Source organism: Artibeus jamaicensis, unplaced genomic scaffold (genome assembly GCF_021234435.1).
Source record: "Artibeus jamaicensis isolate MK-2021 breed Jamaican fruit bat unplaced genomic scaffold, CSHL_Jam_final contig_793, whole genome shotgun sequence".
Classification (NCBI taxonomy): Eukaryota; Metazoa; Chordata; class Mammalia; order Chiroptera; family Phyllostomidae; genus Artibeus; species Artibeus jamaicensis.
Genome location: NW_026521975.1, coordinates 1,813,279 through 1,826,120, shown reverse-complemented (window position 1 = coordinate 1,826,120; position 12,842 = coordinate 1,813,279). Strand labels below are relative to the sequence as shown.

At 41.3% G+C, this 12,842-nt stretch overlaps 1 protein-coding gene across 2 annotated transcripts in view; it reads left to right on the top strand.

The window, feature by feature from the left end:
• Positions 1-12,842, top strand: part of B3GLCT (beta 3-glucosyltransferase) — a 128,123-nt gene that overhangs the window by 92,802 nt on the left and 22,479 nt on the right. For both annotated transcript variants that reach the window (XM_053672856.1, XM_037129577.2), the window contains exon 14: positions 7,385-7,529. In XM_053672856.1, the coding sequence (XP_053528831.1) occupies positions 7,385-7,529 (145 nt within the window). The remainder of the gene's footprint in view (positions 1-7,384; positions 7,530-12,842) is intronic.

Below are 12,842 nucleotides of genomic sequence, written 5' to 3'. Positions count from 1 at the left end.
CTCTTTATTCCATTCCATTGTTCTATGTGTCTGTTCTTATGCCAGTACCAGGATGATTACAGTGACCTTGTAATACAGTTTGATATCAGGTCTTGTGGTCCTTCCTACTTTGTTCTCTCTCAAAATTGCTGCAGCTATTCAGGGTCATTTACGGTTCCATATAAATTTTTGAAATGTTTGTTCTGTATCTGTGAAATATGTCATTGGTACTTTAAGAGTGATTGTGTTCTATTTCTGACTTGCTTTGGGTAGTATGGACATTTTGATTATGTTAATTCTTCCAGTCCGTGAGCATTGTATATGCTTCCATGTCTTTGTGTCTTCCTTAATTTTTTTCTTCAGTTTTGTGTAGTTTTCTGAGTTCAAGTCTTTTACCTCCTTGGTTAGGTTTATTACTAGGTACTTTATTTTTCTTGTTGCTTTATCAAATGGGATTTTTCCCCTGATTTCTCTTTCTGGTATTTCATTGTCGGTATACAAAAATGCCATTGATAAATGCCACTGCCCTTCTGTGCCAGGCTGGCACCTTCAATCCACCAGTTGTGCTGTCCTTGAGGTGTACCAGTTAGGGGTAACTCACACACCACCTTGTTCTTTGCTGTCATAGGTGCTAGGCACTCTCAAAGTCTCTTCAGGGTAGTTCAGCTCCCCTACTGAGTTAAATCTTTCTGGGGACTGCTGACTCTCTGAGCCCTTCTGCTCTCTTCTGCGGGGTGCACCTCCTCCTTCCTTTCAGCAAGCCAGTGGTCCCGCAGGGTGGGAGCAAGTGCATGGTGCCACCGGAGCTTCAGGGATGGGCACCTGGCCTCCGCTGCTGTGGTGGCAGGGGCAGGGGGATACAGCCTCAGGGGCAGCAGTGTGGGGCATGTGGGGCCGAGGCTGCAGGCCTGGGTGTGCGGCCTCTACAGTATTTTTTTTATTGTATTTTTTTCCTTTACCATTTATCTCCCCCTGGAAGACTCATAGCTTAATTATCAACTATAGTAATTTACACTCATTCAACAGGAGTTTGTTGAATGGCCAGTGTGTGCTGGGCAACATTTTGGGCACTGGACCATAAACTTCTAAAGGGTTAGGATATTAAATTGAAGTCCCCAAGATGAGAACGGTTCCTACGTCAAGGTCTCAGGAATCATATTCCAGGTGTGCCTGCGTGGTCTAGCTGGTTCAGTTGTGTCTGCTGCATGGTCATGGGAGTGGCTCTAGCACGGTGATAACCCAGGCTGGGCAGGAGGACTGATCTTTGTTCTGCAGTGGCATGCATCTACCAGAGGTCATGAGCAGTAGCAGATGGGGCTGCATGCAGGCCTTTAAAAAGACACTAAAAGGTAAGGCCAAGGAATACTGACATTGTCATTTTTTTAAAAAAAGCTCCTTGCAGCCTTATGGTGATGTGTTTAGTTTTCTTGGTGTGGTGTTGGGGCCATTTAAGGATCAAGGCATGGTACCCATTAAGCCAGACCTTCCACTTTCAGAAGGCACTGTGGTTTATATATTTTGTACCACAAAAGTGTTAATATACTTTTAACCTAGAAGTGACTTTTTGTGTGCTTTCTGCAAGGAGACTTTTTTGTTGTCTTCCTTGCTAAATGGATTTGGCTGTGACTCCAGAGACTGGCATGAAAGGCCTTTGAAGCTGGGCTTTACCTCAACCGCCTGCAGTGCCTTCAGCTGCTTTAGTTGGTCATCCATTCAGCCAAAAAGTCAGTGTGTGCTGGGCACTGGGAGGGCACTGGGGCCGCAAATGAGAGGCACAGTGCCAGCTACTGCTGGATTGTCCCGAGTCAGGCACTATTGAACCACCGTTGTGGCACCTCTGGCCCCCTGCATGTTGACCTTTTTACCTGCTACCATCTTCTCTGACACCTCCAGGTTCCCCATCCTAAACCTTCTTCCTGCTACCACACCTCCTCCCTTTTCCCCTTGGAAACAACATAAGAATTCACTAGTCTTACTCCCAACCTTGCTTTCTCGGTCCCACTGCCACCTGACCTGCCTCGGACCTGGGGCCTTCTACGCCTTCTACATTGTCAGTGTGATCTGTGCAGCCAATCAGTTGGATCCATTTCATTCTTTATCTTATTTAACCTCTGAGCAGCCTTTGATGAGGTTGACTGTTAGTCCTTAAAACACTACTTTCTCTTACTGTCTGGAACACCCTCCTATCGTTTATTTCTATCTTTCTGCTCATACCTTCTCAGCTCCTTTCATCTATCCCTAAACATCTGGGTTTTCCAGTTATCGTTTTTTCTTACTTCTCTCTTTTCCCTCTCTCACTGATCTCACCCGCCCCCATGGCTATATGCCGAGTGCACCCCAGTTTCTATCCCCAGACTGGAACTCTCTCAACCTGATTCAAATGTCCACTTACCAGAAGACATCTCCACTGGGATGATTCAAGGGCCATTAAACTCAACACCTCCCATACTGATCGCCTCGTTTCTGACTTGAGTTCTAGTTCTCATGTTCTTCCAGTGGCCCTTCCCTTCCCTTCCCTTCCCTTCCCTTCCAGGGAAGACATCAGCATATGCCAGTTCCTGCCCCAGAAATCTGTGAGTCAGCTCCCACCTTCCTCTTGTTCATTCTCTACACCCCTGTGTTTGGCTCAGTCACTAGGTCATGTCTGTTTTATCTCCTAAATATCTCTTCTGTCAATACTTCTTTCCATCAGCACCTTCACAATTGTACTCTAGGTCATTATCATCTCCAGTGTGGTAGGTTCCTGCCTGCTTCAGCCTCCTGGTCTCCCTGCTTCTCCATGCTATTGTCCCCACTGTAGTCAGAGAGACCTTTCTCAGAGCATATCTGATCTTCCTCATCTCCTGCTCAAAGGCCTTCACTGACATCCCATTGCTTTATTTTTTCCCCAAGAGTATGAACCATTTTTTTTGCCTTTGGCCACTAAAGCTAGGAGATAATCATTTAGACTTCAAGATAAGACCTCATTTTACTTACCTTGAATTTGTCTAACCCACAGCCTCTGTGGTCTCCTAAGAACACTGCTTTGGGGCTAAAGTCTCTAGCAGGTCTTTTCTTCTACCTTCCAGCCCTTAGGCACATTGACCTGAAAGCTGCTGCAGCTCACTCTCATCTTTGGAAGTATGCCTCCCTCTAGGAATGAGTTCATCTAGGCTTCATATTGTCCATCTCTTTAAAATTTCCACAGGTTCATGTGATTTTTTTCTTTGCATGACCACGGGAGTGAAAGTCTTCCGCATCCTTTTATAACCTCCCATTGCCTCACCTCCTGCATCAGGTCTTGCCAGAGGCCTCATTCATCTGTGCCCTCTAGCTTAAAGAACTCAGGCAGAATTTATCTCCATTCCTCAGAGGTACTGGCTTTCCCCTTCCCCCCCAAGATGTACATCTGCTGGTCTCTATAGCATTGTTCTGCCACCCCAACTTTCTGCCTCTGTCACCTGTCTAGTACTTTCCAGTCTTTTGGACTCAGTATAGTCATTTATTTTTTCCTAGACGTTTTCAGCTTGGTCTAGCCTCTCAAATCTGGGTTGATGCCTTTCTAATGTACTCTCATGGTGTATTATGCCAACTATTACCATTTAATTGCCTATTTACTGTTTCATTTCCACCTAAATTATGAATTATTTGAAGGCAGTACCTATGTCTCATTTCTCAGTACATCCTCAATTCCTAGTATAGGACTTATTTTCATTACAAGGTGCGGTGAAAAACTGAACAAACAAATGCAGATCACAGATCACTGGGCATTGATCTGTGCATAGCTAATGTTGGCCAGTGTACTATTTTGTTGTTAATAGCACTTTTACGAAGATGCAGAAACATTCTTTGTGAAATAATTTTGTGTTAACTGGATAAAAGTGGCAGACTCAATGTTGAAGAGTTTTTCTAGTATTAGACTTTTCTGATGGTGTAGTTGAAGAACCAACACGTTTGTTTAAACAGCAAGTCAGGATCAGTTAATGGCTTGTAAAACCAAGGATCATAATCTTCACTTTAAAATAATGAAATGTAGGATGGAATAGAATGAACTAGGAATATTATAGCGTGTCACATGTAGTTAAGGGCAAGTATTGTTTGTGAAATTTTTATTTCCATTTTTACACACAAACACATATATACACAAAGTGTTGCGATATCAGATGTGTTTGTTTTCTCACTGTGGTTTACAGTCCAGTAAGTTTCTGAAAACACTGCTTTAAACATCCTGCTAAGCCCCACTAGCCAGACCCAAGTTGAGAGGTGGATTTGTTGACTTACGTGCAGGTTTTCTGTATTGGTTGGGAAACGATACTTGGGCACTATTTGAATTCAGGTGTCTGGCTTTTACTGTGCTTACCCTTCAAAAGTTTGGGTATTTGGGGACAGCTGGTTTAGTGATTGTTTTTTTTTAAATACTTATGTATGCATGTTTGGGTAGGAAGCTGTGATCAGGATGTCATGACTTTCTCAGTGTTACCAAGAGACCATGACCATGACCTTTCATCTGCTGGAAGACTAGTGCAGGGAGGGGGATCATCACATTTCTGAGGCACTTTATTTTCTGTGTGTGCTCTTGACTTGCTGGTGTACTCTGGTACAGGTTTCTGCCTCCTATTTCAATTTTTCTTATTTTAAAAATCAGTATACAGTCATCCCTCACTATATTGTGGTTCACTTATTGCGGCTTCACTGTATCAAGGGTTTTTAAAAACCTGCAATAAGTGAGCCTCAATATAGCGAGGGACGACTGTATAGAATTTTAAGTATTGTTAAAATTATGTAGGTTTAAGAGTGTAGAAAGTGTTTAAGAGCATATGAAGTGTTTATAAGAGTGTGGGAAAGGTTAATAAGAGAGTGGGAAAGGTTTATAGGAGTGTGGGAAGGGTTTATAAAACCTTAAAATATATATAAATAATAAATATAACACCATTACTTCACGGATTTTCATCTATTGTGGGAATCTCTGGAACTTAACTCCCGTAATAGGTGAGGAATCACTGTATTATGTATTAAAGGAAATCACATTATTAGTCTTATTGCCTTTCAGCATCTTTTTTTTTTTAAGATTTTATTCATCCATCTCTAGAGGGGAAGGGAAGGAGAGAGAGAGAGAAATATCAATGCATGGTTGCCTGTCGCGAGTCCCCTGCTGGGAACTGGCCTGCAACCCAGGCATGTGCCCTGACTGGGAATCAAACTGCAATCGTGTGGTTCACAGGCCCGAGCTCAATCCACTGAGCTACTCCAGTCAGGGCTCAGCATCTTTTTAATAGTTAAAAGTTGGCAGATGTACCATGCATCTGCCACCTGACAGATAGTTTTCCATTTTGGTGGCAACTTTGTTTTGAAAGAAGGCATCAGCACACAAATAAACAGGTGTTATTAAAGGCCCTTGTATATTTATTTTATGTGAATAACAAATGTAGGGCTTCGCTGTGTGAGTAGGCCCAAATAAAAATACTGATAAATATTTCATGCTTACATTTTGTCTTCTCGTAAAGTTAATTTTCTAGAGAGTGGGTCCAAATAAAAGCCCTTTCTCTTCTTTCTTGTTCTACTAGATGTTAGCCAAGGAAAAAAGTATTTTTATTTCAGTTGGGTTGACAATGAACAAGATTACAGCTTTGATTGGAATATGAGTATACTGATGAAATTTTCCTCGACATGGCATCACATCGTTGGCATTTAAGGGGATGTTTGTTTATGGCCCATGTGTGTCCCCTCGCAGAGGCCCCTTCCCCGGGGTCAGTGAGAGGAGGTGGAGTCTGACGCAGCTGCGCAGGTGTGAGGCCCAGGGTCACGGGTGGACACTAGACTTTGTAAAAGAAAGTGTATGGTGAGTTTTAAACCTGCAGTTGTCCTTTTTTTGTATAGCTGTTCTTGTACAGTCACATTTTCTTGTATATTCTTAAATAAATAGCTTCTTTTTTCTCCTGTCTGGCCATTTTGCACTGTGTCTTTTGACATCCTTGTGAGGGCAGGGAGAGGGTCTCAACATTATTGTGTCACTTGTGTTAAACTCCCTTGAACTGAGCCCAGCTGGGGGTGGAATCAGCACTTTTGCATCAGTGATTGTCTACAAGCTCTTCGTCCTGTTTTCCTTTCCTGCTAGACTGATCTGTAGAACTCTTCCTCTCTCAGGAGGATCTTACAAGAGGGAGCTTCATTCCCATTTGTTTGGTGCATCAAACCTTTACTGTATACTGTGTGCAAGGCCCCATATTTAGCTGTGGGAATATATGGGGAAATTTTAGACAGTTTTGCCTTCAAGAGTGTCATTGCTTATTGGGATTGAAGTTGTAAACCATATTTATATCTTTTGCCCCATCACCATTGGGTTATTCATGATTTGAGATGATCCATTACCACCCTAGGACCAAAATAAAAACCAGAAACCAATCTGTATGTTAAAAGGGGGAGAATTTATTTCAGGAACTTGGTGTAAAGTTCTAGAAAAGGGCCAGAGGAATAAATGGGAGCGGTGGCCTTGCCTCTAGGTTGGTAACCATAGGAAGCTGTTACTGCTCCTATGGCTGGAGGAGCAAAGCATGGGCCATCTTCTGCAGCCCATCTTTGTGGGCTGCTGTTGGTCATGATGCCGGATGGAGCCAAACCAGGACTGGCCCCTTGCTACTGCTGTGGGCTGCTAACACGGTCCTGCTAGAAGAGCCTGTGGCTGCCACCATGCCCTGTCTCTGTGCCAGAGACTGCATGAGCCATAAGCAGATGGCCTGACCCACGGTTATGCCCTTGTTGTAAGAATGAAGCCAGGACTGGCTGGTGAGAGAGTTTTGAAAGGGAGGAATAGATGTAAGTCCCACCAGAAAGTACCTAGTGCATCAGGTCAAATACTGTCAGAGCACTGTTTGAGACAAATAAGTCTCTCTTCCTCCTTCTCTTTTTCTTTTCTCACTTTCTCAAAATCACTGTATGAAAGCTTCTTTTGACTGGAGTTACTTAGGCAATGCATGGCTTTTCAGTTAGATTTGATCTCATTGTCATTATCTGTGTGAGTGAAATGCCTTGTTTTTGGGGGGCCCATCTACTTGCTGGGGGTGTGGGCAGATTTTGTTATTGATGTCACTGAGATTTTTGGAACTAAAGAATGATTCCAATCTCCAATGGCATATAAAAAAAGAACATGGCATAGTATTAGCAAGAAATATATAAATAAATAAAACTACCTATCAGGTAAACATTTCTTAAGATTTTCCTTTCATAGAAAGCACAATAACATTTTCCCCAGAATTTATATTGCTGATTATAAACATCTTTTGCTGATAGCTGATATCAGCAAAAGATTGCTGATATCCACATCTTTTCTCTCTATCAAAAATGTGGCCTTGGAATGCTGTCTCTTTATTCAGTTTTATGGTTTCTAGAAGTGGCTCTAACCCCTTTGTCTACTCTGACTTCCCACTAGAATGGTCTTCAACAGAGAAGCCATCAGGAGACTTCTCACCAGTAAGTGTCGTTGCTATAGCAATGATGCTCCCGATGACATGGTCCTAGGTATGTGCTTCAGTGGTCTGGGAGTCCCTGTGACACACAGCCCTCTCTTCCATCAGGTGAGGAATGGATTTTATTTCTTCCTTAGAGTGACAAAAGAGGATTTCTTCTCACTCTAGGATTCTCCTTCTTGCCCTTCACGTATTCTTCTGGAAACAGTGTTAAGAACCACCTGGACAGGCTCCACAGGCATCCTTGCTGACCGCTGTGTCCAGAGGGTTGCTGTTGTGCCATGGGCAGTGTGAAGATGGAAGACAGAAACATCTAGAAAATGAAATGGAGTTTGACCAGTACCCTTGCCTGTAGGACCAGCAAAAAACCATTCTTTTTTATTTCCTTTTTATTTTGAGATAAAAATTGCTGGCATTTAAGAATTATTAGATGCTGGAAATATGCAGGATGGACCTGATATTGTCCTGTGGGCCACCAAATTGTATATAATTCTGCATTGTCCTCCATTTTCATACTCTCCTTTGGCTGCCTTTTTATTGATCTCCCCCCCCACATTAAACTGAGTAGCTGAACTTTATAAATCTCAATAAGCATATATTCTAGGGCATCATAGAAAAGAATAGACAACATGATGTTTACCAGGGTGGTTAGTGCAAATAGCTTCACTATATTGCAGGTTGGGGTTGTAGAATGGAATCCTTCTGCATTATTTTTAGTAGTTTTTTAAGAATCAGGTCAGTGGATATTCTGGTATTGTAAGAATAATAGCAGATATACTGGCTCTAAAAATAAGCATAGCCTATACCCATTTAGTACCCTTCTTCAAGAAAAACAAAGCTTTTTGAAATTCGAAATGTAAAAATGCATGTATATCTCAACTGCCCTCCCTTATGTTGAAAATTTAGTCTTTATGCTTTATTTAGTAACCATCAGCAAATGCTTTCATAGCAATGTGGAAAACTGAGCATGACAGAAATAGCACCGTAGAAAATAATGTGAACAAGGCAAAGAAGGTGTTGTATCATCAAGAAGGCAGAATCCATTTCTGCATTTTTGCAGACGTAAGGGAGGATAAAAATAGACCTTTAATAATAAGAAGTGTATGAGAAACCTCCTTCCTGGTACCAGTGAGGAGGTACTTATCCATCTTTTAAAAGCTGGAACTGTCTTACCCAATTTAAGTCTGTGTTATGGTATGATCTCTTAGATTTTCTCTCACTCTTTCACTTGCTCTGTCTCAGGTTTCTCCCATAGAAAAGGAAGGGTGATCACACTGCTGGCATATAAGGGAAATAACTTATCATTGTTCATATGACACCTTAGATTTTTATGACAGTCTTTTTCACTTAGGGAAGAAATACACAAATAAATAAAATTATAAGGAAGGAAGAAAGAAGGAAAATTATTCTTAAATGAAAGTCCTTTGAAGATAATTTTTAAAATTTGTTGTTTCCTACATTTTAAAACTCTTGATTTTTGTAGTTTACATAATAAATTATAAGTCTTCCCAAAATCATAAAATGTGCTCAAACGCTGTCCTCCCAACAGGTACTGTGATGCCTTTCTGTTCTTCAGCCCCTTTGAGAGGGTTCCCTGTGATTTGGATATTAGATACTTTCCATTTGTAAGATGTGAACATTGATCCAAACACTCTATTTGTTCATACTGAGAAAGAGATATGAGGCAAAGAGAGAAAATCTGGGATTCCTGATGAGTTAGAGATACAGTGGGCATTGTAAGTAGTCCCACATGCAGAGTAGCCTGGGTCACTTCCCTTCTCTTTTTAGTCAGGGCAGTCTATGGAGAAATTACAGGTTTAGACAGGAGCTTCAAGCAGTACTATCCTAGTATATCCTTTTGTTAAAAGAAAAGTGTCTAGAGCATGTGCTTTTCTGTTCTTCCAAAATTATATGCCGCTCTTGGGTATGGAAGCATGCAATGCAGTGAACTCTGTGCACAAAATTGTCAAAATAACCACTTCCAGACTGTGGAAATTAACCAAAAGCATTGAGAAGCATTTACTGCTGAAAAACTACCACAGTTTTGGGTAAGAACAATAGCCTCTGAGGCCTTCTGAGTCCTTTCTGCTAGAAGTCCTGCCAGTTTTGTCAGTATGGACCTAGCTGGAGAGGACACCAGTTTTACCATCAGAATTGGTGGACTTGATTTTGAGAGTGAGAAATGAAACTAAAATTGTCAGATTTGATAGGAAATAAACAAGAAAAACCTGTACCTTTGTTGATCTGAAGTTGCAATCTCAGGTACAGTGAAGGGTGTATTAGCCAATACCCTGGAAATAAGAGAGCAAGAGTATGACTAGGAAAGCTCTCCACAATTCTCTGGCCTGCTCAGAAACTGTGTGTACATGCATAGGAACATGGATGAGCCTAGCAGAAAGTAAAAACTAAAACATATCTGTAAGCACACCAAAGCTTTGAATTCACTTTCCAGCCCACACATTGATAGAAGCCTTAGTGGCTTGAGGTGTTTGAACACAACCTCTGTCTATATCATAAGTTGACTACTAAGCTATTCAAGCACAGAGATGAATTCAAAGCTAATCAAGTCACACTGAAAAGTAAAAGTAAAAACTAATTTGAGTGGAGATAATAGAAGCTACACACTGAAGGAAGAAAGATTCCACAATGTAAGTTCAGGCAAGTTATTTAAAAAAATGTAGTAAAAGTAAATAGATTTTTGAGTTGCTCTAATATATTATTGAAAATAACCAGTTTCCAGATTATTGTGAGGCAAGCAAAGAGATATATTCAGGAAAATATAGTCAACAGAAACTGACTTCGAATGGGACCAGATGCTATAATTGATAACAAAGCCTTCAAAGGATTTAATAAAACTATAGGTGCAGAAGTAAAGGAAAGAGTGTTTGTAGAATTAAAGGAAACAATGATGACAATGACTCAACAAACAGCAAATCTTAATAGAAAAATAGAAACTGTGATAGTGAACCAAATTAAAATCCTGTTGTTACAACTCCTAATAACTGAAATGAGACATTCTCTAGACATACTTAATAATAGATTTGAGATGACAGAAGAAACAGTTAGTGAATTTGAAGGCAAACCAATAGAAGTTATCCAATTCAAAGAATAGACAGAAAAGAAAGACAAATGGACAGAGCCTCCTCAGGAATATGGGTAAACCATAAAATGTATCAACATATACTTTAATGAGAGTACTAAAAAGAGAAGGGAGAGAGAATTGGACAAAATATAAAAGGTCATTTGAAGAAATAAGAATTGAAATATCCCAAATATGATTAAAACATTAATCTGTGTACTCAAGGAGCTCAATAAAGTTCAAGTAGGATAATTATAAAAAGAATCACACATGGGAGAGTGAAGATGGTGGCAAGGTAGGTGGGAGTGGAGCCCAGTTCTCCCTCTGCCAGCTGGAACACGTAGCCAATCTTCTGAAGAACAGAGTGAACAGCCAACAGAATCCCAGCTTATATGAAGTTTGAAGGCCAAAAATTGTAAAGGACATTGAAAAACAGATGGAGAGGAGATTGTGCTGGGATGGTAAGGTCCTTAGAATCTGTGCAGGGACCTAGCCACAGCCCGGCGCCTGCCACAAGATATGGGGAGGAGACTTAGATCACCAGCTCCCTCTCCTACCAGAGCAGGGAAGGCAGCCCAGCACCAGGAGGTGCTGGATACTGGAAGTCACTGGGGGAAATAGAGATGAAGTAGGGGACACACAGAGGTGGTATACATCCACTGGGACTGTGGACACTGGCACCAGAGAAATTGAGGTGCAAGGCAATACCTGCAGAAGGGAGGAGTTGGGCCATGTTGCATCCTGGCTCAGACAGTCTCCAGGCTGGTTAGAGAGTTGGGTTGTGTGAAGAGCTGTGCACTTGTTAAGAAAGGTCGGCAGCTGCTTTGTAAGGAACTCTCACGCAGCAGCTGGCTCACCCTGAGGGTGATTTGAGCTGTGTGTGCCCAGAGACTCAGTGGCTGAGTGGAGCTGTATGCTCGAGCTTGATTTATGCTGCATACCTGGAACCAGAGTGGCTAATGGAGCCACGCCAGAGCTTGATTTGTGCTGCATGCCCAGAGATTGAGTGACTGAATGGAACCACACACCAGAGCTTGACTCATGCTGCATACCCAGAGACTGGGTGGCTGATTTAAGCCTGGCAGGTCATGGAGACCTAATCCAGAGGCTGGGCATCTGTGAATATTGTGACCCAAACCTGGTCCTCAGCCTCTCAAAACCATAGGTAGGGAGAATAGCAAAGCCCAATCCCCCTCTTTCTGTGGCATCTAGGAAGACCAGCAGAACTCATTCAATGGTTTAAAGTCAGCAGGAGGCTTATTTTTTTCTTCCCTTTCTTTTTTCCTTTTTTTTTCTTCCCCCAAGTGAGACAATAAGACATGGATTTATGAAAGGTCTAGAAACTGATCCAAAAGAGGAGCAGAAGACTAACCCCAAAAACTGAGAAACTGAGACAAATGTCACTTTGCTCCCATAGAGCTGGCATTTTAATATTTATGTGTATTACTATTATTTTTTTCTACTTTAATTTTATTAGTACTTTTTTCTCTTCCTTATGTTTAGTTTTCCTCATTTTATTTCTCTGTTTAATTACATTGTTTGACTGGTTTTCCTTACTCTCTCTTTATTGAATTTTAAATTTCTTCTTTCATTTCACTCATGTTCCAATAACACACTACTCTTGATTGCGTACTTTCTGTTCTGTTTACCCAAATCATATATTTCTTGTCATATTATTGTTGTTCCAATGCTATTGTAAATAATTGTTGTTCCCTACAGTTGAAAATATTACACAGCAACCTTTCATGATCTTAGCCCACTTCACTTTCTTCCTGAGCATTATTCTTGTGGTTAACTCTATTCTCTCTCACACTACGCCTACTTTCTATCATTTACTCTCACTGTATCTCAGCATCTAACCTTGCACAAGTACTGTTTTCTGGATTCAGCTCCCACTCCTCCTCCGCTCAAACAAGAGTCTTACCTCTCTTTCACCTTTTTTAAAAAGTGGCTCGTTGGGTGAAATATCACAGTTAACACTATACTTATCTAAAGAATCTCCTATCTCTTCTGTACTCGTTGGTACTTTAAATCCCATTAAATACTCTCCCGCTGTCTTAATCCATTTTGCCTACCCCCTGTTAGTAATCCCATACAAGAATAGGTGGGAAATGCAGATATCTGTATACATGCTGGAGGAGAGAAACCACCAATAAAGGAGCCACCTAAAGGTAAAAACGCAAGTACAAGACAGCCCACACAAACAGAAGAAAGGGCAAATCTAGAGCATCCAGACAAGGAAATCAAAGATACCACAACACTGAACCCCACAGAATTCCTGCCATAGAAGTGCACCCTACAAAGACAGCTAGCAAAGCGAAACATAAGGAAGTGCAGAAAAA